Here is a 25658-nt window from a genome sequence, read left to right on the forward strand (position 1 = left end):
GAGAGAGAGAGAGAGAGAGAGAGAGAGAGAGAGAGAGAGAGAGAGAGAGAGAGAGAGAGAGAGAGAGAAAGAGAGAGAGAGAGAGAGAGAGAGAGAGAGAGAGAGAGAGAGAGAGAGAGAGAGAGAGAGAGAGAGAGAGAGAGAGAGAGAGACTGGCTTGGTAAAAAGGGATCTTATCTGGACCTTACCTGGAGAAGGTTTCAAGAGTTGTTCAACCTCCCCGACCCTGGCTTTGGGCCATACCTGACTTGTGATAACTTGGTCCAACAGCCTGTTGCTTGGAGCGGTCCGCAGGCCCACATATCCAGTACAGATGTCTACCTAAATTCTTCTTGAAGACATCCACCTTTATTCCAGCAATATTTCTAATGCTTGCTGGGAGGGTGTTGAACAGCGGTGGACCTCTGATGTTCAGACAGTGTTCTCTGATTGTGCCTATGGCACCTCTACTCCTCACTGGACCTCTGATGTTCAGACAGTGTTCTCTGAGTGTGCCTATGGCACCTCTACTCCTCACTCGACCTCTGATGTTCAGACAGTGTTCTCTGATTGTGCCTATGGCACCTCTACTCCTCACTGGACCTCTGATGTTCAGACAGTGTTCTCTGATTGTGCCTATGGCACCTCTACTCCTCACTGGACCTCTGATGTTCAGACAGTGTTCTCTGATTGTGCCTATGGCACCTCTACTCCTCACTCGACCTCTGATGTTCAGACAGTGTTCTCTGATTGTGCCTATGGCACCTCTACTCCTCACTGGACCTCTGATGTTCAGACAGTGTTCTCTGATTGTGCCTATGGCACCTCTACTCCTCCCTGGACCTCTGATGTTCAGACAGTGTTCTCTGATTGTGCCTATGGCACCTCTACTCCTCACTGGACCTCTGATGTTCAGACAGTGTTCTCTGATTGTGCCTATGGCACCTCTACTCCTCACTGGACCTCTGATGTTCAGACAGTATTCTCTGATTGTGCCTATGGCACCTCTACTCCTCACTGAGGGCGAGGTGTCACAAGTACAAAGGTGTGCCGAGTCCCACCATGCATTCTGCCCCTTTGTTTACACAGCGTTGGGATGACATTTGTGACCCCAAGGGGAACGCTGGGGTCTGGGGTGACCCCAGGGGGGAGGGGCTGGGGGTCTAGGGTGATGCAGGTAGGCAGTGAGGGGAGGGGGGGGGGATAGGGCTGACGTCACGCCCCCACCATTGAAGAGACCCTGCCCTTCTGCATCAATGAAACTCCCTCACTCTGTCTCGCCCAATACGCAGCCCACTACGCCACCCACTAGTTAGCCAGCTAGTCAGTATGTTTAAGTGTTAAGGGAGGTGGGTGTGGATAGGTAGGTGTGGAGAGGTAGGTGTGGAGAGGTAGGTGTGGAGAGGTAGGTGTGGAGAGGGAGGTGTGGAGAGGGAGGTGTGGAGAGGTAGGTGTGGAGAGGGAGGTGTGGAGAGGGAGGTGTGGAGAGGCAGGTGTGGAGAGGGAGGTGTGGAGAGGTAGGTACGGAGAGGTAGGTGTGGAGAAGGAGGTGTGGACAGGGAGGTGAAGAGAGGTAGGTGTGTAGAGGTAGGTGTAGAGAGGCAGGTGTGGAGAGGCAGGTGTGGAGAGGCAGGTGTGGCGAGGCAGGTGAGGGCACTATTGTGATATCCGTGTGTATGTGAAGGAAGCGTTCTGTAGTAGGTAATGGAGCACAACTCCACTACCTACACCAGACTGCCTGGGGGATTATTGGTAAAACTTGGGTTGGCTTCAGCTCCAGGCCTCCAGACTTCAATGTGGATCCTCTAGATCCCAGGCTGCATAACCTTGAGCACCTAGAAACCAGGTTCTGCTTGATGGGGTTCTGGGAGTTCTTCTACTCCCCAAGCCCGCCCCAAGGCCAGGCTTGACTTGAGAGAGTTTGGTCCACCAGGCTGTTGCTTGGAGCGGCCCGCAGGCCCACATATACCTGGTTGATGGGGTTCTGGGAGTTCTTCTACTGCCCAAGCCCGGCCCGAGGCCAGGCTTGACTTGTGAGAGTTTGGTCCACCAGGCTGTTGCTTGGAGCTGCCCGCAGGCCCACATACCCACCACAGCCCGGTTGGTCCGGCACTCCTTGGAGGAAACAATTTAGTTTTCTCTTGAAGATGTCCACGGTTGTTCCAGCAATATTTCTTATGCTCGCTGGGAGGATGTTGAACAACCGCGGACCTCTGATGTTTATACAGTGTTCTCTGATTGTGCCTATGGCACCTCTGCACTTCATTGGTTCTGCATTTTCTTCCATATTGTTCACTCCAGTATGTTGTTATTTTATTGTGTAGATTTGGGACCTGGTCCTCCAGTATCTTCCACGTGTATATCATTTGGTATCTCTCTCGTCTTCTTTCTAGTGAGTGCATTTGGAGAGCTTTGAGACGATCCCAATAATTTATGTGCTTTATCGCGTCCATGCGTGCCGTATATGTTTGCTGTATTCCCTCTATTTCAGCAATCTCTCCTGCTCTGAAGGGGAAAGTGAGTACTGAGCAGTACTCAAGACGGGACAACACAAGTGACTTGAAGAGTACAACCATTGTGATGGGATCCCTGGATTTGAAAGTTCTCGTAATCCATCGTATCATTTTTCTGGCTGTCGCAATATTTGCTTGGTTATGCTCCTTAAACGTTAGGTCGTCAGACATTATTATTCCCAAATCCTTGACATGTTGCTTTCCTACTATGGGCACATTTGATTGTGTTTTGTACCCTGTATTATGTTTAATATCCTCATTTTTACCGTACCTGAGTACTTGGAATTTATCACTGTTAAACATCATGTTACTGTTTGCTGCCCAGTCGAAAACTTTATTAATATCTGCTTGTAGTTTTTCAATGTCTTCAGCAGAGGTAATTTTCATGCTGATTTTTGTGTCATTTGCAAAGGATGACACGAAGTCTTGACTTGTATTTTTGTTCGATCAACTTGCCTGCTTCAATTATTCTCTCACTGCTACACCAGGTTATCGTGAACTCCTCGAGTAGTGGAACAGCACTACCGTTCCCAGCAAAATGTAAACAAACCAACACAATTCATTATTTAATAAAGAATATGAACGCGACTGGCGGAGCGTGGGTGGAAGGTCCGCCTCCCCCCTCCCTTCACAGCCCTAGTGGACACTCTCTGTGAGAATATTAATATTCTTGGGGTAATGGAGGCCCTGACGGAGAGGTTAATGGGACCCCGACGGAGAGGGTAATGGGGCCCCGACGGAGAGGTTAATGGGACCCCGACGGAGAGGGTAATGGGGCCCCGACGGAGAGGGTAATGGGGCCCCGACGGAGAGGGTAATGGAGGCCCGACGGAGAGGGTAATGGGGGCCCGACGGAGCGGTTAATGGGGGCCCGACGGAGAGGTTAATGGGACCCCGACGGAGAGGGGTAATGGGGGCCCGACGGAGCGGTTAATGGGACCCCGACGGAGAGGGGTAATGGGGGCCCGACGGAGCGGTTAATGGGGCCCGACGGAGAGGTTAATGTGACCCCGACGGAGAGGGGTAATGGGGCCCCGACGGAGAGGTTAATGGGGCCCGACGGAGAGGTTAATGGGGCCCGACGGAGAGGTTAATGGGGCCCGACGGAGAGGTTAATGTGACCCCGACGGAGAGGGGTAATGGGGCCCCGACGGAGAGGTTAATGGGGCCCGACGGAGAGGTTAATGGGGCCCCGACGGAGAGGGTAATGGAGGCCCGACGGAGAGGTTAATGGGGCCCGACGGAGAGGTTAACGGGGCCCGACGGAGAGGTTAATGGGGCCCGACGGAGAGGTTAATGGGGCCCCGACGGAGAGGGTAATGGAGGCCCGACGGAGAGGTTAATGGGGCCCGACGGAGAGGTTAATGTGACCCCGACGGAGAGGGGTAATGGGGCCCCGACGGAGAGGTTAATGGGGCCCGACGGAGAGGTTAATGAGGCCCCGACGGAGAGGGTAATGGAGGCCCGACGGAGAGGGTAATGGGGCCCGACGGAGAGGGTAATGGAGGCCCGACGGAGAGGGTAATGGAGGCCCGACGGAGAGGGTAATGGGGCACCCACGGAGAGGGTAATGGGGCCCCGACGGAGAGGTTAATGGGGCCCCGACGGACAGGGTAATGGAGGCCCCAACGGAGAGGGTAATGGAGGCCCCGACGGAGAGGGTAATGGGGCCTCGACGGAGAGGGTAATGGGGCCCCCACGGAGAGGGTAATGGGGCCCCGACGGAGAGGTTAATGGGGCCCCGACGGAGAGGGTAATGGAGGCCCCGACGGAGAGGGTAATGGAGGCCCCGACGGAGAGGGTAATGGGGCCCCGACGGAGAGGGTAATGGAGGCCCCGACGGAGAGGGTAATGGAGGCCCCGACGGAGAGGGTAATGGGGCCTCGACGGAGAGGGTAATGGGGCCCCCACGGAGAGGGTAATGGGGCCCCGACGGAGAGGTTAATGGGGCCCCGACGGAGAGGGTAATGGAGGCCCCGACGGAGAGGGTAATGGAGGCCCCGACGGAGAGGGTAATGGGGCCCCGACGGAGAGGGTAATGGAGGCCCCGACGGAGAGGGTAATGGAGGCCCCGACGGAGAGGGTAATGGAGGCCCCGACGGAGAGGGTAATGGGGCCTCGACGGAGAGGGTAATGGGGCCCCGACGGAGCGGTTAATGGGGGCCCGACGGAGAGGTTAATGGGGCCCGACGGAGAGGTTAATGTGACCCCGACGGAGAGGGTAATGGGGCCCCGACGGAGAGGGTAATGGGGCCCCGACGGAGAGGGTAATGGGGCCCCGACGGAGAGGGTAATGGAGGCCCCGACGGAGAGGGTAATGGAGGCCCCGACGGAGAGGGTAATGGAGGCCCCGACGGAGAGGGTAATGGGGCCCCGACGGAGAGGGTAATGCATGGAGGCCCCGACGGAGAGGGTAATGGAGGCCCCGACGGAGAGGGTAATGGAGGCCCCGACGGAGAGGGTAATGGAGGCCCCGACGGAGAGGGTAATGGAGGCCCCGACGGAGAGGGTAATGGGGCCCCGACGGAGAGGGTAATGGGGCCCCGACGGAGAGGGTAATGGAGGCCCCGACGGAGAGGGTAATGGAGGCCCTGACGGAGAGGGTAATGGAGGCCCCGACGGAGAGGGTAATGGGGCCCCGACGGAGAGGGTAATGGGGGCCCGAGTGACGTGGTGTTGGGAGGACCCAGAGGGACGTGGTCTTTGGCGTCTCCAAAGGGACATAATCACCACATACAAAATACTCTGATGAATAATAACTGAGACGCTACAGACAACTGATAACTCTTGCTGGACTTTTTAAGTGCCACTCATATTACAATTCCTCATTGCAAATGACCGAACATTTTCACTATATATATATATATATATATATATATATATATATATATATATATATATATATATATATATATATATATATATATATATATATATATATAATTATTGCAGTACGGTGCAATGCCATTGATCACACGAGCGGAGTAATATGCAGTGCATCAAAATGTTCAGTAGAGTTAACAACAGTGTTACAGTGTCCAGTCCGGTGTGATGATAAAAGCTTGCATGCTGTTGCTCGGCAAAGTGCAACACGCTTCAACTCGCTATCAAACACCACTTGAAATATTTATAAGCTGCAGGAAGTTATTATTGTTCAAATGTTATTGCAAGTGTTCTGCTCTGGTTATTGTGCGTTGTTCTTTCTTCCTCTTTGTTTTTTTGGACGATGGTGAAGAGAAGGATGACAATTAGAAACAGAATATTGGGTGAGTTATGATAGCAGGCGGGCTGTCCGCCTTGCTGACACCCTGTTATGATAACAGGCGAACTGTCCGCCTTGTTGACACAATGTTATGATAGCAAGCGGGCTGTCCGCCTTGCTGGCACCATGTTATGATAGCAAGCGGGCTGTCCGCCTTGCTGGCACCATGTTATGATAGCAGGCGGGCTGTCCGCCTTGCTGACACCATGTTATGATAGCAGGCGGGCTGTCCGCCTTGCTGGCACCATGTTATGATAGCAGGTGGGCTGTCCGCCTTGCTGGCACCATGTTATGATAGCAGGCGGGCTGTCCGCCTTGCTGACACAATGTTATGATAGCAGGCGGGCTGTCCGCCTTGTTGACACCATGTTATGATAGCAGGTGGGCTGTCCGCCTTGCTGACACCATGTTATGATAGCAGGCGGGCTGTCCGCCTTGTTGACACAATGTTATGATAGCAAGCGGGCTATCCGCCTTGCTGGCACCATGTTATGTTAGCAGGCGGGCTGTCCGCCTTGCTGACACCATGTTATGATAGCAGGCGGGCTGTCCGCCTTGTTGACACCATGTTATGATAGCAAGCGGGCTGTCCGCCTTGCTGACACCATGTTATGATAGCAGGCGGGCTGTCCGCCTTGTTGACACCATGTTATGATAGCAAGCGGGCTGTCCGCCTTGCTGGCACCATGTTATGATAGCAGGCGGGCTGTCCGCCTTGCTGGCACCATGTTATGATAGCAAGCGGGCTGATTTCTGGAACTCTATATTCATCAATTATTGAAAAACAATTATTGCAGGCCCTTAATCTTTTTGTAGAGAGAGAGCGTAGAGACTGGTGTTATCCCTGACATAACAGCCGGTCGGCCGAGCGGACAGCACGCTGGACTTGTGATCCTGTGGTCCCAAGTTCGATCCCAGGCGCTGGCGAGAAACAATGGGCAGAGTTTCTTTCACCCTATGCCCCTGTTACCTAGCAGTAAAATAGGTACCTGGGTATTAGTCAGCTGTCACGGGCTGCTTCCTGGGGGTGGAGGCCTGGTCGAGGACCGGGCCGCGGGGACACTAAAGCCCCGAAATCCTCTCAAGATAACCTCTCAAGATAGTAAAAACAGCAGAGATAGCACAACTCCATAAAGAAGGCAAGAAAGCAGAGCCCAAAATATCAGACCGATAGCAATAACATCGCACATAAAAATCTTTGAAAGAGTACTAAGAAAGTCACAAAATACATAGAATCATAGTGTTTACATAACCCTGGACAACATGGGTTCAGAACATCAGGTGAATCAACTGGTGTACATCAATGTGTTCACACCTGTTGATTGACTGGTAAGGTTATCTTGAGGTTATCTTGAGATGATTTCGGGGCTTTAGTGTCCCCGCGGCCCGGTCCTCAACCAGGCCTCCACCCCCAGGAAGCAGCCCGTGACAGCTGACTAACACCCAGGTACCTATTTTACTGCTAGGTAACAGGGGCATAGGGTGAAAGAAACTCTGCCCATTGTTTCTCGCCGGCGCCTGGGATCGAACCCAGGACCACAGGATCACAAGTCCAGCGTGCTGTCCGCTCGGCCGTCCGGCTCCCCATTAAGAGGCGGGACCAAAGACCCGAGCGTCAACCCCCGGAAGCACAACTAGGTGAGTACAGGCCCCTTCTTCCTCTGACAATTGCTGGACCACTAAGACATGGCCTTAGATGCCATGAATGTTTGGAAGACAACCCAAAAAAGCTGATTTAATATACATAGATTTTGCTAAAGTTTTCGATAAATGTGACCATGGTGTTACTGGGCACATAATGTGTTCAAAAGGAATTACTGAGAAAATAGGAAGATAGATCTTCAATTTTCTAACACAGCTTGTCAACAAAATACAATCCGGACCATTAACCGTGAAGAGCTCAGTCCCCCAGGGTACTGTGCTTGCTCCAGTACAGTCCCCAGGGTACTGTGCTTGCTCCAGTACAGTCCCCAGGGTACTGTGCTTGCTCCAGTACCGTCCCCCAGGGTACTGTGCTTGCTCCAGTACAGTCCCCCCCAGGGTACTGTGCTTGCTCCAGTACATTCCCCCCAGGGTACTGTGCTTGCTCCAGTACAGTCCCCCAGGGTACTGTGCTTGCTGCAGTACAGTCCCTCCAGGGTACTGTGCTTGCTACAGTACAGTCCCCCCCAGGGTACTGTGCTTGCTCCAGTACAGTCCCCCCAGGGTACTGTGCTTGCTACAGTACAGTCCCCCAGGGTACTGTGCTTGCTCCAGTACAGTCCCCCCAGGGTACTGTGCTTGCTACAGTACAGTCCCGCCAGGGTACTGTGCTTGCTACAGTACAGTCCCCCCCAGGGTACTGTGCTTGCTCCAGTACAGTCCCCCCAGGGTACTGTGCTTGCTACAGTACAGTCCCCCAGGGTACTGTGCTTGCTCCAGTACAGTCCCCCCCAGGGTACTGTGCTTGCTACAGTACAGTCCCGCCAGGGTACTGTGCTTGCTCCAGTACAGTCCCCCCAGGGTACTGTGCTTGCTACAGTACAGTCCCCGTGGGGACTGTGCTTGCTCCAGTACAGTCCCCCAGGGTACTGTGCTTGTTCCAGTAGAGTCCCCCACAGGGTATTGTGCTTGCTCCAGTACAGTCCCGCCAGGGTACTGTGCTTGCTCTAGTAGAGTCCCCCCCAGGGTACTGTGCTTGCTCCAGTACAGTCCCCTCAGGGTACTGTGCTTGCTCCAGTACAGTCCCCCAGGGTACTGTGCTTGCTCCAGTACAGTTCCCCCAGTGTACTGTGCTTGCTCCAGTACAGTCCCGCCAGGGTACTGTGCTTGCTCCAGATACAGTCCCGCCAGGGTACTGTGCTTGCTCCAGTACAGTCTCCCAGGGTACTGTGCTTGCTCCAGTACAGTCCCTCAGGGTACTGTGCTTGCTCCAGTACAGTCCCCCCCAGGGTACTGTGCTTGCTACAGTACAGTCCCTCCAGGGTACTGTGTTTGCTACAGTACAGTCCCCCCAAGGGTACTGTGCTTGCTCCAGTACAGTCCCCCCAGGGTACTGTGCTTGCTACAGTACAGTCCCCCAGGGTACTGTGCTTGCTCCAGTACAGTCCCCCCAGGGTACTGTGCTTGCTACAGTACAGTCCCGCCAGGGTACTGTGCTTGCTCCAGTACAGTCCCCCCAGGGTACTGTGCTTGCTACAGTACAGTCCCCGTGGGGACTGTGCTTGCTCCAGTACAGTCCCCCAGGGTACTGTGCTTGTTCCAGTAGAGTCCCCCACAGGGTATTGTGCTTGCTCCAGTACAGTCCCGCCAGGGTACTGTGCTTGCTCCAGTAGAGTCCCCCCCAGGGTACTGTGCTTGCTCCAGTACAGTCCCCTCAGGGTACTGTGCTTGCTCCAGTACAGTCCCCCAGGGTACTGTGCTTGCTCCAGTACAGTTCCCCCAGTGTACTGTGCTTGCTCCAGTACAGTCCCGCCAGGGTACTGTGCTTGCTCCAGTACAGTCCCGCCAGGGTACTGTGCTTGCTCCAGTACAGTCCCCCAGGGTACTGTGCTTGCTCCAGTACAGTCCCGCCAGGGTACTGTGCTTGCTCCAGTACAGTCTCCCAGGGTACTGTGTTTGCTCCAGTACTTTTTCTCACCCTCATATCGGACATAGACAAGAACACAACCTATAGCACTGTATCATCCTTTGCAGATGACACTAGGATCTTCATGAGAGTTGGCAACATAGAGGACACGACAAACCTCCAATCAGATGTAAATCAGGTCTTTCAATAGGCCACAAAAAATATTATGTTTATTGACGATAAGTTCCAGCTCCTGCACTATGGACAAAATTGAAATATAAAAATGTAATCCACGTACAAAATGCAGTCAAATCATAACATAGAACGAAAAAACAATGTAAAATATTTGGGTATAATCATGTCGGAAGACCTTATCTATAAAGAGCACAACACAGTAGCCATCACTGCTACAAGAAAAATGACAGGTTGGATAACAAGAACTTTTGATACTAGAGATGCTATACCGATGATGATACTCTTCAAGACGCTAGTGCTCGCTAGAGTGGAGTACTGCTGTACAATGACAGCACCTTTCAAAGCTGGAGAAATTGCTGACCTGGAGAGCGTGCAGAGATCCTTTACTGCTAGAATCCACTCAGTAAAACATCTAAACTATTGGGACCGACTTAAGAGCCTAAATCTGTATCCTCTTGAGCGCAGGCGGGAGAGATACATAATAATTTACACGTGGAAAATAATTGAGGGGCTGGTCCCAAACCTGCACACAGAAATAACACCACATGAGACCAGAAGACATGGCAGGATGTGCAGAATACCCCCGTTGAAAAGCAGAGGTGCAACAGGTACTCTGAGAGAGAACTCTATCAACATCAGAGGCCCGAGACTGTTCAACACGCTTCCACTACACATAAGGGACATAACTGGCCGACCCCTCACAGTGTTCAAGAGAGAACTATCAACATCAGAGGCCCGAGATTGTTCAACACGCTTCCACTACACATAAGGGACATAACTGGCCTACCCCTCACAGTGTTCAAGAGAGAACTATCAACATCAGAGGCCCAAGACTGTTCAACACACTTCCACTACACATAAGGGGCATAACTGGCCGACCCCTCACAATGTTCAAGAGAGAACTATCAACATCAGAGGCCCGAGACTGTTCAACACGCTTCCACTACACATAAGGGACATAACTGGCCGACCCCTCACAGTGTTCAAGAGAGAACTATCAACATCAGAGGCCCAAGACTGTTCAACACGCTTCCACTACACATAAGGGGCATAACTGGCCGACCCCTCACAGTGTTCAAGAGAGAACTATCAACATCAGAGGCCCGAGACTGTTCAACACGCTTCCAAAACACATAAGGGACATAACTGGCCGACCCCTCACAGTGTTCACGAGAGAACTATCAACATCAGAGGCCGTAGACTGTTCAACACGCTTCCACTACACATAAGGGACATAACTGGCCGACCCCTCACAGTGTTCAAGAGAGAACTTGATAAACACCTCCAAAGGATACCTGATCAACCAGGCTGTGATTCATACGTCAGGCTGCGAGCAACCGCGTCCAACAGCCTGGTTGACCAGTCCAGCAACCAGGAGGCCTAGTCGACGACCGGGCCGCAGGGACGTTGATCCTCGGAACCGTCACAAGGTAGGTGAGTATACACACACGAAAATTCCCCCCGCCCCCTCCCCTCCCCTCTTTATCCTTGCATACACCTCCCCTCTTTCTCCCCCTGTCCCCTCCCTCCCTCTCTCCCTCCCTCTCCATCAGGCGCCGGCCCCCTACCGGAGATGGATCACCCTCGCTCGTGCACGGGGGAAACAATATTTCGAGGGGAGAGACGGCTGGCGACCTGCCCTCACCTGGTAATGGGAACAGTTTCCTCAGGTGAAGCACCTAGTGGTACCTTATTCCCTCACCAGGTAGTGAGGGAAAGGTGGCCCAGGTACCTGGGGGTACCTGCTCCTCTTCTCCTAACCTCAGACTTGCCTTTCAAACCACCTTGTTTACCTCTGTGTTCACCTTCACGGCTAGTTAAGTAGCTATCGCTTGCCATGGCTGCTCCCTGTTCAGTGATCACAGGGTAAGTCTGGCCTCAGACCAGGCTTGGTAACTGCAACTCTCGAAACCAATTACAGGTAAGCCCTTTCCTTACATACATGCCCACATTAAACCACAATCGTACCTACCTTTAACCACACACATACACCACCTCATCATACCCACACACACATACACCACCTCATCATACACACACACACATACACAACCTCATCATACACACACATACACAACCTCATCATACACACACACATACACAACCTCATCATACACACACACACATACACAACCTCATCATACACACACATACACAACCTCATCATACACACACATACACAACCTCATCATACACACACACATACACAACCTCATCATACACACACATACACAACCTCATCATACACACACACATACACAACCTCATCATACACACACACATACACAACCTCATCATACACACACACATACACAACCTCATCATACACACACATACACAACCTCATCATACACACACATACACAACCTCATCATACACACACACATACACAACCTCATCATACACACACATACACAACCTCATCATTCACACACATACACAACCTCATCACACACACACACATACACAACCTCATCATACACACACATACACCACCTCATCATACACACACATACACAACCTCATCATACACACACATACCCTCTCCCTCACACACACACATATGGCAAGATCAACCACACAATCACAGGCAGGAGTAACTGGTAAGGTGCTCCAGTGGATAAGGGAGTACCTAAGCAATAGGAAGCAGAGTGTTACAGTGAGGGATCAGACCTCAGACTGGCGTGAAGTCACCAGTGGAGTCCCACAGGGCTCTGTGCTTGGACCTATCTTGTTTCTGATATACGTAAATGATCTCCCAGAGGGTATAGACTCATTCCTCTCAATGTTTGCTGACGAAGCCAAAATTATGAGAAGGATTAAGACAGAGGAGGACAGCTTGAGGCTTCAAGATGACCTGGACAAGCTGCAGGAATGGTCGAACAAATGGCTGTTAGAGTTTAACCCAAGCAAATGTAATGTAATGAAGATAGGTGTAGGGAGCAGGAGACCAGATACAAGGTATCATTTGGGAGACGAAATACTTCAGGAGTCAGAGAGAGAGAAAGACCTGGGGGTTGATATCACGCCAAACCTGTCCCCTGAAGCTTATATCAAGAGGATATCTTCAACGGCATATGCCAGGTTGGCCAACATAAGAACGGCCTTTAGAAACCTGTGTAAGGAATCATTCAGAACGATGTATACCACATATGTCAGACCAATCCTGGAGTATGCAGCGCCAACATGGAGTCCGTATCTTGTCAAGCACAAAACTAAGTTGGAGAAGGTTCAGAGGTTTGCCACCTGAGCTGAAGGGTATGAGCTACGAGGAGAGATTACGGGAATTAAACCTCACGTCGCTGGAGGAAAGAAGAGTTAGAGGAGACATGATCACTACATACAAGATTCAAAGAGAAATTGATAGGGCAGATAAAGCCAATATATTTAACACAGGTGGTACACAGACATAAAGGGAAACAGGTGAAAATTGAGTACCAAGATGAGCCACAGAGATATTAGAAACAACTTTTTTAGTGTCAGAGTGGTTGACAAATGGAATGCATTAGGCAGTGATGTGGTGGAGGCTGACTCCATACACAGTTTCAAGTGTAGATATGATAGAGCCCAATAGGCTCAGGAACCTGTACACCAGTTGATTGACAGTTGAGAGGCGGGACCAAAGAGCCAGAGCTCAACCCCCGCAAACACAACTAGGTGAGTACACACCTTCAACACACCCACTCCACCCCACACCCCCCCCCCACACCCCACACCCGGCCACCCCCACACCTGGGCGACCAGGCCCCGGCCGGCGCCCAAGTGCAGGTCAAATATTAGGACAGCGAACACTTCCTGCCCTTCAGATCTATAACCATATTCTCTGTCGTGATTTCTTTTTATCCCCAAGACTCGCTGAGAATATCTCCCGTCTGCCCGTCCCTCTGTTCTCTCTCTATACACCCTCTATACACTGTATAGAGGGTGTATAGACGGTGTATAGAGGATGTATAGACGGTGTATAGAGGGTGTATAGACGGTGTATAGAGGGTGTATAGACGGTGTATAGAGGGTGTATAGACGGTGTATAGAGGGTGTATAGACGGTGTATAGACGGTGTATAGACGGTGTATAGACGGGTGTATAGACGGTGTATAGATATAGAGGGTCTATAGTCTATACTCTGTAAATAATGTTTGAATTCTTATAACATTATCAAAAATATTTTTTTTTCTTCAAAAAACTGTCAAAGTTTAATTACAACGTATCCTCCATGTAAGGTTCCCAACCACTTGGGCTTGACGGTAGAGCGACGGGGCTCGCTTCATGCAGGTCGGCGTTCAATCCCCGGGCGTCCACAAGTGGTTGGGCACCATTCCTTTCCCTCCGTCCCATCCCAAATCCTGACCCCTTCCCAGTGCTATATAGTCGTAATGGCTTGGCGCTTTCCCCTGATAGTTCTCGTCCCTCCCTCCAGGTAAGGTTCGCGTAAATTACAGGTAAACGTTAAGTCAATCCAGGTAGACTGCATGTAAATCCCGGTAAACTAAATATAAACTGCATGTAAACTATGTTAAAATTACAGGTAAACTGTATGTAAATTACAAGTAATCTACATGTAAATAATGGCAAACGAAATGTAAACCAAATGTAAACTAAGTGTAAATCAAGTTTAAACCAAATGTAAACTCAGTGTAAACCGCGTAAACTATATGTAGCCCCCAAAGCTCCTGGAGGAACACACACCCACACCAAAAATATTACCATGGTATCCCCCCTATCTCGAGCCCATCACAGTCTTAACACAAGTTTACCTGTATTAACACACGAGTTTACCTGTATTAACACACAAGTTTACCTGTATTAACACACAAGTTTACCTGTATTAACACACAAGTTTACCTGTATTAACACACAAGTTTACCTGTATTAACACACAAGTTTACCTGTATTAACACACAAGTTTACCTGTATTAACACACAAGTTTACCTGTATTAACACACAAGTTTACCTGTATTAACACACAAGTTTACCTGTATTAACACACTAGTTTACCTGTATTAAAACGGGTGTTTGTAGCGCAGAGGTGGCAAAGTGGTCGCAGGCCCTTGCTACTGATTTCGAAAGGGTTCGAGCCCTGGACAGGGAGGGGGGTCATTTTGGGGTATCGATCCATAACTGTTCTCTCCTGTTCATCAGAGCAGTGATTGGAAACTTGGTAGTTAAGGTATTGGAGGCGTGTGTTACAGGGTAAACTAGTAAGGTAAGGCTTACCATGAGCTATGGGAAGGGAAAGCTCTCAGCCAGCTAACAGGAGTCAGCAGTCGTCTGCTCCTGTACCCACCTCTGAAACAAACACAAGAAAATACACATTATTACATGATATTACCCAAGTATCCACATCATTTATCTCTTACTAAGCATCGCAGTTACAAAAGTCAAGAAATCATGTTAATTTGCCAATTGGCTGTGAGCGGTCTCTAGATATCTCAGGGGAGAAAATCCTTGGAGCAGAAAGAGGTTCGAAGCCCCGAACGGCGTGTACCTCCACCAGATGCTAGAAACATCGCCTCACGACCTTCAACATCACAATAAACACTTATAAATTGTTTACTAAATGTGCACAGAGCCGCTATGATTGAGGAAAGATGCACAGGTTTCGCAAGAGATTGCAGAAGTGCTTGATGGGGCTTAGCCTGGCTGAGCTGACCTGACAGGAGATTACAGTGTAGGTGAAGACTGCACGGCAATATAAGCAACATAATACCCAGGACAGCCGCATTACATCTTCTATATTTGCAATTAATGTATAGGTCAAATGGTGACAGAAAACGGCAGTCAGTCGGAGTGTTGCATTATCTTACTGGATTCTGCAATAGTTGGCAACAATAAATTAATTTAATGTTTATAATTTGCTCGGATCGCACGTGTAGAGTCTTCCTGCCACGTGTAGAGTCTTCCCGCCACGTGTAGAGTCTTCCCGCCACGTGTAGAGTCTTCCCGCCACGTGTAGAGTCTTCCTGCCACGTGTAGAGTCTTCCCGCCACGTGTAGAGTCTTCCCGCCACGTGTAGAGTCTTCCTGCCACGTGTAGAGTCTTCCCGCCACGTGTAGAGTCTTCCCGCCACGTGTAGAGTCTTCCCGCCACGTGTAGAGTCTTCCCGCCACGTGTAGAGTCTTCCCGCCACGTGTAGAGTCTTCCCGCCACGTGTAGAGTCTTCCTGCCACATGTAGAGTCTTCCCGCCACGTGTGGAGGTCTTCCCGCCACGTGTTGAGTCTTCCCGCCACGTGTAGAGTCTTCCTGCCACGTGTAGAGTCTTCCTGCCACGTGTGGAGGTCTTCCCGCCACGTGTTGAGTCTTCCCGCCACGTGTAGAGTCTTCCCGCCACGTGTGGAGGTCTTCCCGCCACGTGTAGAGTCTTCCCGCCACGTGTAGAGTCTTCCCGCCACGTGTGGAGGTCTTCCCGCCACGTGTTGAGTCTTCCCGCCACGTGTAGAGTCTTCCCGCCACGTGTAGAGTCTTACCGCCACGTGTAGAGTCTTCCCGCCACGTGTAGAGTCTTCCCGCCACGTGTAGAGTCTTCCCGCCACGTGTAGAGTCTTCCCGCCACGTGTAGAGTCTTCCTGCCACGTGTAGAGTCTTCCCGCCACGTGTAGAGTCTTCCCGCCACGTGTAGAGTCTTCCCGCCACGTGTAGAGTCTTCCCGCCACGTGTAGAGTCTTCCTGCCACGTGTAGAGTCTTCCCGCCACGTGTGGAGGTCTTCCCGCCACGTGTTGAGTCTTCCCGCCACGTGTAGAGTCTTCCTGCCACGTGTAGAGTCTTCCTGCCACGTGTGGAGGTCTTCCCGCCACGTGTTGAGTCTTCCCGCCACGTGTAGAGTCTTCCCGCCACGTGTGGAGGTCTTCCCGCCACGTGTAGAGTCTTCCCGCCACGTGTAGAGTCTTCCCGCCACGTGTGGAGGTCTTCCCGCCACGTGTTGAGTCTTCCCGCCACGTGTAGAGTCTTCCCGCCACGTGTAGAGTCTTCCCGCCACGTGTAGAGTCTTCCCGCCACGTGTAGAGTCTTCCCGCCACGTGTAGAGTCTTCCCGCCACGTGTAGAGTCTTCCCGCCACGTGTAGAGTCTTCCTGCCACGTGTAGAGTCTTCCCGCCACGTGTAGAGTCTTCCCGCCACGTGTAGAGTCTTCCCGCCACGTGTAGAGTCTTCCCGCCACGTGTAGAGTCTTCCCGCCACGTGTAGTCTTTTCCCGCCACGTGTAGAGTCTTCCCGCCACGTGTAGAGTCTTCCCGCCACGTGTGGAGGTCTTCCCGCCACGTGTAGAGTCTTCCCGCCACGTGTAGAGTCTTCCCGCCACGTGTGGAGGTCTTCCCGCCACGTGTAGAGTCTTCCTGCCACGTGTAGAGTCTTCCCGCCACGTGTGGAGGTCTTCCCGCCACGTGTAGAGTCTTCCCGCCACGTGTAGTAGAGGTCTTCCCGCCACGTGTAGAGTCTTCCCGCCACGTGTAGTAGAGGTCTTCCCGCCACGTGTAGAGTCTTCCCGCCACGTGTAGTAGAGGTCTTCCCGCCACGTGTAGAGTCTTCCCGCCACGTGTAGAGTCTTCCCGCCACGTGTAGAGTCTTCCCGCCACGTGTAGAGTCTTCCCGCCACGTTTAGAGTCTTTCCGCCACGTGTAGAGTCTTCCCGCCACGTGTAGTAGAGGTCTTCCCGCCACGTGTAGTAGAGGTCTTCCCGCCACGTGTAGTAGAGGTCTTCCCGCCACGTGTAGAGTCTTCCCGCCACGTGTAGTAGAGGTCTTCCCGCCACGTGTAGAGTCTTCCCGCCACGTTTAGAGTCTTCCCGCCACGTGTAGAGGTCTTCCCGCCACGTGTAGTCTTCCCGCCACGTGTGGGGGGTCTTCCCGCCACGTGTAGAGTCTTCCCGCCACGTGTAGATGTCTTCCCGCCACGTGTAGATGTCTTCCCGCCACGTGTAGTAGAGGTCTTCCCGCCACGTGTAGAGTCTTCCCGCCACGTGTAGAGGTCTTCCCGCCACGTGTAGAGTCTTCCCGACACGTGTAGAGGTCTTCCCGCCACGTGTAGAGTCTTCCCGCCACGTGTAGAGGTCTTCCCGCCACGTGTAGAGTCTTCCCGACACGTGTAGAGTCTTCCCGCCACGTGTAGAGTCTTCCCGACACGTGTAGAGTCTTCCCGCCACGTGTAGAGTCTTCCCGCCACGTGTAGAGGTCTTCCCGCCACGTGTAGAGTCTTTCCGCCACGTGTAGAGGTCTTCCCGCCACGTGTAGAGTCTTCCCGACACGTGTAGAGTCTTCCCGACACGTGTAGAGTCTTCCCGCCACGTGTAGAGTCTTCCCGCCACGTGTAGAGGTCTTCCCGCCACGTGTAGAGTCTTTCCGCCACGTGTAGAGGTCTTCCCGCCACGTGTAGAGTCTTCCCGACACGTGTAGAGTCTTTCCGCCACGTGTAGAGGTCTTCCCGCCACGTGTAGAGTCTTCCCGACACGTGTAGAGGTCTTCCCGCCACGTGTAGAGGTCTTCCCGCCACGTGTAGAGGTCTTCCCGCCACGTGTAGAGTCTTCCCGACACGTGTAGAGGTCTTCCCGCCACGTGTAGAGGTCTTCCCGCCACGTGTAGAGTCTTCCCGCCACGTGTAGAGGTCTTCCCGCCACGTGTAGAGTCTTCCCGCCACGTGTAGAGGTCTTCCCGCCACGTGTAGAGGTCTTCCCGCCAAGCTCTACTCGTCAAAAGAGCAGGTTGCCAAGGCTGATAAATGTCAAGAGTGTTCCCTCTCGTGTTCCGAGATCAGCTACAGAGCTGCTATAGAGCCTCTGTCAAGAGTGTTCCCTCTCGTGTTCCGAGATCAGCTACAGAGCTGCTATAGAGCCTCTGTCAAGAGTGTTCCCTCTCGTGTTCCGAGATCAGCTACAGAGCTGCTATAGAGCCTCTGTCAAGAGTGTTCCCTCTCGTGTTCCGAGATCAGCTACAGAGCTGCTATAGAGCCTCTGTCAAGAGTGTTCCCTCTCGTGTTCCGAGATCAGCTACAGAGCTGCTATAGAGCCTCTGTCAAGAGTGTTCTCTCTCGTGTTCCGAGATCAGCTACAGAGCTGCTGGAGCCTCTGTCAAGAGTGTTCCCTCTCGTGTTCCGAGATCAGCTACAGAGCTGCTATAGAGCCTCTGTCAAGAGTGTTCCCTCTCGTGTTCCGAGATCAGCTACAGAGCTGCTATAGAACCTCTGTCAAGAGTGTTCCCTCTCGTGTTCCGAGATCAGTTACAGAGCTGCTATAGAGCCTCTGTCAAGAGTGTTCCCTCTCGTGTTCCGAGATCAGCTACAGAGCTGCTATAGAGCCTCTTCACCAGGCGCGCTCAGTTCCAACGGTCATTTACTCCTTTAAGATTTTCCAATTGCTAGAGCAAATGAAGTTGTGGAGGAGCAGGAGGATGAGGAAGGGTTAAATGTTGCTTGTTTCTTTGTTGATCTCGTTCCTGGTAGATATTGCAACGAGGGCCCCTGAGGGCGCGATTGGGCTCTAATACGTTGTTGTTGTTATAGATTCAGCTACTCGGAACAAGTTGCAAGTAGCACGGGCTATGGTGAGCCCGTAACTTACTTGGCACAGGAGCGGGGCAAGTAGCACGGGCTATGGTGAGCCCGTAACTTACTTGGCACAGGAGCGGGGCAAGTAGCACGGGCTATGGTGAGCCCGTAGTGGACTTACCTGACACAGGAGCGGGGCAAGTAGCACGGGGTATGGTGAGCCCGTAGTGGACTTACCTGGCACAGGAGCGGGGCAAGTAGCACGGGCTATGGTGAGCCCGTAGTGGACTTACCTGGCACAGGAGCGGGGCAAGTAGCACGGGCTATGGTGAGCCCGTAGTGGACTTACCTGGCACAGGAGCGGGGCAAGTAGCACGGGCTATGGTGAGCCCGTAGTGGACTTACCTGGCACAGGAGCGGGGCAAGTAGCACGGGCTATGGTGAGCCCGTCGTGGACTTACCTGGCACAGGAGCGGGGCAAGTAGCACGGGCTATGGTGAGCCCGTAGTGGACTTACCTGGCACAGGATTATGCGGGTTATTTGTTCAAGGCGCAAAGTTGCTGAAGTATCAGTCAGTTTAAGGTGCGTGTAGAGGGCGACAGGGACGACAAGTGAGCAGCAACACCTATCCCGAGGTCGCGGGTCGATGCCTGCCGCCATTACAACAACAGTGAGAACAATAACAAGGGTTCATGACTATTATTTGTCACGGTTGGAATTATTGTTATTAAGTGCAATGGTGTCAAAGGTCTCGCGAACACCAGAGTAAAGATGAAATGAGATAATATATGGTAAGATGTTTTCCTTTGTGCTACTAAAGGAAGGCAATATTAAACTGTGTGTGTGTGTGTGTGTGTGTGTGTGTGTGTGTGTGTGTGTGTGTGTGTGTGTGTGTGTGTGTGTGTGTGTGTGTGTCTACTCACCTAATTGTGCTTGCGGGGGTTGAGCTTTGGCTCTTTGGTCCTGCCTCTCAACTGTCAATCAACTGATGTACAGATTCCTGAGCCTACTGGGCTCTATCATATCTACATTTAAAACTGTGTATGGAGTCAGCCTCCACCACATCACTGCCTGGTGCATTCCATCCGTTAACCACTCTGACACTGAAAAAGTTCCTTCTAACGTCTCTGTGGCTCATGTGGGTACTCAGTTTCCACCTGTGTCCCCTTGTTCGCGTCCCACCAGTGTTGAATAGTTTATCCTTTTTTACCCGGTCGATTCCTCTGAGGATTTTGTAGGTTGTGATCATGTCTCCCCTTACTCTTCTGTCTTCCAGTGTCGTAAGGTGCATTTCCCGCAGCCTTTCCTCGTAACTCATGGCTCTTAGTTCTGGGACTAGTCTAGTGGCATACCTTTGGACTTTTTCCAGCTTCGTCTTGTGCTTGACAAGGTACGGACTCCATGCTGGGGCCGCATGGAGCCCGTACCTTGTGTGTATGTGTGTGTGTGTGGTGTGTGGTGTGTGGTGTGTGGTGTGTGTGTGGTGTGTGTGTGTGTGTGTGTGTGTGTGTGTGTGTGTGTGTGTGTGTGTGTGTGTATGTGTGTGTGTGTGTTTACTAGTTGTGTTTTTGCGGGGGTTGAGCTTTGCTCTTTCGGCCCGCCTCTCAACTGTCAATCAACTGTTTACTAACTACTTTTTTTTTTTTGTTTCCCCACACCACACACCCACACACCCCAGGAAGCAGCCCGTGACAGCTGACTAACTCCCAGGTACCTATTTACTGCTAGGTAACAGGGGGGCCCTTAGGGTGAAAGAAACTTTGCCCATTTGTTTCTGCCTCGTGCGGGAATCGAACCCGCGCCACAGAATTACGAGTCCTGCGCGCTATCCACCAGGCTACGAGGCCCCTGTGTGTGTGTGTGTGTGTGTGTGTGAACTCCGCTTTTCTGGCCTATTCCTCTATCATACCCGCTCTTAAAGTTACAATAGAGTGAGCCTCTACAACCTGCTCCTTTAGGTCAACCATTTCCTCACTGACCTCACGCTAGAGGAAAACTTTCTAACATCTCTATGACACATCGGAGTCTCAAGCTTCCAGCCGTGTCTCTTTGTTTACTTGGAATTCATTGTAAATATTTCCTCTTTTTCCCCTTCGTCAACCCGCTAAGTATTTTCTAGGTCTGTGTCATGTCTCCCCACCAGTACCACTTTGGTACTGTCCCTTTGGTGCTGTTCCTGTGGTACTGTCCCTGTGGTACTGTCTCTTTGGTACTGTTCCTTTGGTACTGTCTCTTTGGTGCTGTTCCTGTGGTACTGTCTCTTTGGTACTGTCCCTGTGGTACTGTCTCTTTGGTACTGTCTCTTTGGTACTGTCCCTGTGGTACTGTCTCTTTGGTACTGTCCCTGTGGTACTGTCCCTGTGGTACTGTCTCTTTGGTACTGTCTCTTTGGTACTGTCCCTGTGGTACTGTCCCTGTGGTACTGTCTCTTTGGTACTGTCTCTTTGGTACTGTCCCTGTGGTACTGTCTCTTTGGTACTGTCTCTTTGGTACTGTCCCTGTGGTACTGTCTCTTTGGTACTGTCCCTGTGGTACTGTCTCTTTGGTACTGTCTCTTTGGTACTGTCCCTGTGGTACTGTCTCTTTGGTACTGTCCCTGTGGTACTGTCTCTTTGGTACTGTCTCTTTGGTACTGTCCCTGTGGTACTGTCTCTTTGGTACTGTCCCTGTGGTACTGTCTCTTTGGTACTGTCTCTTTGGTACTGTCCCTGTGGTACTGTCTCTTTGGTACTGTCTCTTTGGTACTGTCCCTGTGGTACTGTCTCTTTGGTACTGTCTCTTTGGTACTGTCCCTGTGGTACTGTCTCTTTGGTACTGTCCCTGTGGTACTGTCCCTGTGGTACTGTTCCTGTGGTACTGTTCCTGTGGTACTGTTCCTGTGGTACTGTCCCTTTGGTACTGTTCCTGTGGTACTGTCCCTGTGGTACTGTTCCTGTGGTACTGTTCCTTTGGTGCTGTTCCTGTGGTACTGTTCCTGTGGTACTGTCCCTGTGGTACTGTTCCTGTGGTACTGTTCCTTTGGTGCTGTTCCTGTGGTACTGTTCCTGTGGTACTGTTCCTGTGGTACTGTCCCTTTGGTGCTGTTCCTGTGGTACTGTTCCTGTGGTACTGTTCCTGTGGTACTGTTCCTTTGGTACTGTCTCTTTGGTACTGTTCCTGTGGTACTGTCCCTGTGGTACTGTCCCTGTGGTACTGTTCCTTTGGTACTGTTCCTGTGGTACTGTTCCTGTGGTACTGTCCCTGTGGTACTGTTCCTGTGGTACTGTTCCTGTGGTACTGTTCCTGTGGTACTGTCCCTTTGGTGCTGTTCCTGTGGTACTGTTCCTGTGGTACTGTTCCTGTGGTACTGTTCCTGTGGTACTGTCCCTTTGGTGCTGTTCCTGTGGTACTGTTCCTGTGGTACTGTTCCTGTGGTACTGTTCCTGTGGTACTGTCCCTTTGGTGCTGTTCCTGTGGTACTGTTCCTGTGGTACTGTTCCTGTGGTACTGTTCCTGTGGTACTGTTCCTGTGGTACTGTTCCTGTGGTACTGTCCCTGTGGTACTGTCCCTGTGGTACTGTTCCTGTGGTACTGTTCCTGTGGTACTGTTCCTGTGGTACTGTCCCTTTGGTGCTGTTCCTGTGGTACTGTTCCTGTGGTACTGTTCCTGTGGTACTGTTCCTGTGGTACTGTTCCTGTGGTACTGTTCCTGTGGTACTGTCCCTGTGGTACTGTCCCTGTGGTACTGTTCCTGTGGTACTGTTCCTGTGGTACTGTTCCTGTGGTACTGTCCCTTTGGTGCTGTTCCTGTGGTACTGTTCCTGTGGTACTGTCTCTTTGGTGCTGTTCCTGTGGTACTGTTCCTGTGGTACTGTTCCTGTGGTACTGTTCCTTTGGTACTGTTCCTGTGGTACTGTTCCTTTGGTACTGTTCCTTTGGTACTGTTCCTGTGGTACTGTCCCTGTGGTACTGTCCCTGTGGTACTGTCCCTGTGGTACTGTTCCTGTGGTACTGTTCCTGTGGTACTGTTCCTGTGGTACTGTCCCTGTGGTACTGTTCCTGTGGTACTGTCCCTGTGGTACTGTTCCTGTGGTACTGTTCCTGTGGTACTGTTCCTGTGGTACTGTTCCTGTGGTACTGTCCCTGTGGCACTGTTCCTGTGGTACTGTTCCTGTGGTACTGTTCCTGTGGTACTGTCCCTGTGGTACTGTTCCTGTGGTACTGTTCCTGTGGTACTGTTCCTGTGGTACTGTCCCTGTGGTACTGTTCCTGTGGTACTGTCCCTGTGGTACTGTTCCTGTGGTACTGTTCCTGTGGTACTGTTCCTGTGGTACTGTTCCTGTGGTACTGTTCCTGTGGTACTGTCCCTGTGGTACTGTTCCTTTGGCACTGTTCCTGTGGTACTGTTCCTGTGGTACTGTCTCTTTGGTACTGTTCCTTTGGTACTGTTCCTGTGGTACTGTTCCTGTGGTACTGTCCCTTTGGTGCTGTTCCTGTGGTACTGTTCCTGTGGTACTGTCCCTGTGGTGCTGTTCCTTTGGCACTGTCCCTGTGGTACTGTCCCTGTGGTACTGTTCCTGTGGTACTGTTCCTGTGGTACTGTTCCTGTGGTACTGTTCCTGTGGTACTGTCCCTGTGGTACTGTCCCTGTGGTACTGTCCCTGTGGTACTGTCCCTGTGGTACTGTTCCTGTGGTACTGTTTCTGTGGTACTGTCCCTGTGGTACTGTCCCTGTGGTACTGTTTCTGTGGTACTGTCCCTGTGGTACTGTCCCTGTGGTACTGTCCCTGTGGTACTGTTCCTGTGGTACTGTTTCTGTGGTACTGTCCCTGTGGTACTGTCCCTGTGGTACTGTTCCTGTGGTACTGTTCCTGTGGTACTGTCTCTTTGGTACTGTTCCTGTGGTACTGTCCCTGTGGTACTGTCCCTGTGGTACTGTTCCTGTGGTACTGTCCCTGTGGTACTGTCCCTGTGGTACTGTTCCTGTGGTACTGTCCCTGTGGTACTGTCCCTGTGGTACTGTCCCTGTGGCACTGTCCCATTGGTCTCCTGTCACCTGTTCCCATTTCCATCACATATATATATTATATATATAGTATTATATATTATAAATATTATATTCTTATATATTATAATATTACAAGAGTCAAGAGTATTATCAGAGTATATAAGAATTATACTATATCATATAACATATTATATATTACATAGTATGTTATGCATCTTTATATATATATATATATATATATATATATATATATAAGTAATTTATATGCAATATAAATTATATATAAACCGTCACCCTAGAGTGAAGGACCTTGACCCTCACCCTGGGGGATTACTGGGGGATTACTGGGGGATTACTCCTTAATATCCGGGTTGTACTGGTGGCACTTATACCCGGCTGCCACTGTGTCGCCCCGCACGTGATCAGCACAATAAAGTGGCAGCCGCAGAAAGAGACCAGCTGGGAGGGAGTGATTGGGGGGGGGGGGGAGTTATCCTGGGGTCTCCCCCCCCCCCTCTCATCTGAACACCCCTCTCGTGTTCCCTTCCATCAACCTCACCCCCTCCTGCAACCCCCTTCCCCCCCCCCCCTCCCACGCCTTTAAAAAAGAATACATGAAAAGGTTGGGAGTAGACGAGCCATTGTTTCCCACTCAGTGGACTCTTTAATTAATTCGTCGTGTGAGAGAGAGATTGGGGGGGGGGGGGTTGGGGAGGGGGGGGGGGGTTGTTGGGGAGGGGGAGGGGGGGGAAGGGTTGGGGAGGGGGGATGAAGGAAATTTGGTGGAGATGGAGGGTGGGGGGGGGGAGGGGAAAGAGAGCAACAATAGAGTTCAACGCTCGGTGTAATATCCTCTACAAATCCATATACCATCTTCGATACAACGAACAGCTGTCTAAACCCAACGTTCAATATTGTTTTGGGGCATTCATTGAATAACGTTTAATATACAATTTGAATCTTGAGATGATTTCGGGGCTTAGTGTCCCCGCGGCCCGGTCCTCGACCAGACCTTTTTTTGTTACACACACCCCAGGAAGCAGCCCGTAGCAGCTGTCTAACTCCCAGGGACCTATTTACTGCTAGGTAACAGGTGCTTAAGGTTATCTTGAGGTTATCTTGAGATGATTTCGGGGCTTTTAGTGTCCCCGCGGCCCGGTCCTCGACCAGGCCTCCACCCCCAGGAAGCAGCCCGTGACAGCTGACTAACACCCAGGTACCTATTTTACTGCTAGGTAACAGGGGCATAGGGTGAAAGAAACTTTGCCCATTTGTTTCTGCCTGGTCCGGGAATCGAACCCGGGCCACAGAATTACGAGTCCTGTAATTGACTGGGATATATCACTGAATCAGAACCATGAGAAGAAAATTTTATAAAGACTGTAAACAAATTATCCCAAAATGCTATAGAGATTAGCATTCAGAAGAGTTAGGGGGGACATGATCACCACATTCAAGATTCTCAAGGGAATCGACAGGGTTGATAAAGACAGGCTATTTAACACAAGGGGCACACGCACAAGGGGACACAGGTGGAAACTGAGTGCCCAAATGAGCCACAGAGATATTAGAAAGAACTTTTTTAGTGTGAGAGTGGTTGACAAATGGAATGCATTAGGAAGTGATGTGGTGGAGGCTGACTCCATACACAGTTTCAAGTGTAGATATGATAGAGCCCAGTAGGCTCAGGAACCTGTACA

At 51.4% G+C, this 25658-nt stretch overlaps 2 protein-coding genes across 2 annotated transcripts in view; both read right to left on the reverse strand.

The window, feature by feature from the left end:
* Nucleotides 1-25658, reverse strand: part of LOC123749789 (protein O-mannosyl-transferase TMTC2) — a 918506-nt gene that overhangs the window by 828996 nt on the left and 63852 nt on the right. The window lies entirely within an intron of this gene.
* LOC138350839 (uncharacterized) lies at nucleotides 4434-5216 on the reverse strand. The gene has a single exon (XM_069302278.1). The coding sequence runs from the start codon at nucleotides 5214-5216 to the stop codon at nucleotides 4434-4436; it is 783 nt and encodes a 260-aa protein (XP_069158379.1).

Source organism: Procambarus clarkii, chromosome 47, assembly GCF_040958095.1.
Source record: "Procambarus clarkii isolate CNS0578487 chromosome 47, FALCON_Pclarkii_2.0, whole genome shotgun sequence".
NCBI lineage: Eukaryota > Metazoa > Arthropoda > Malacostraca > Decapoda > Cambaridae > Procambarus > Procambarus clarkii.

Bases quoted from the DNA above. Each gene is read 5' to 3' on its own strand.
- LOC138350839 (XM_069302278.1), bottom strand. From the start codon at position 5,216: ATGTCCCTTTGGAGACGCCAAAGACCACGTCCCTCTGGGTCCTCCCAA.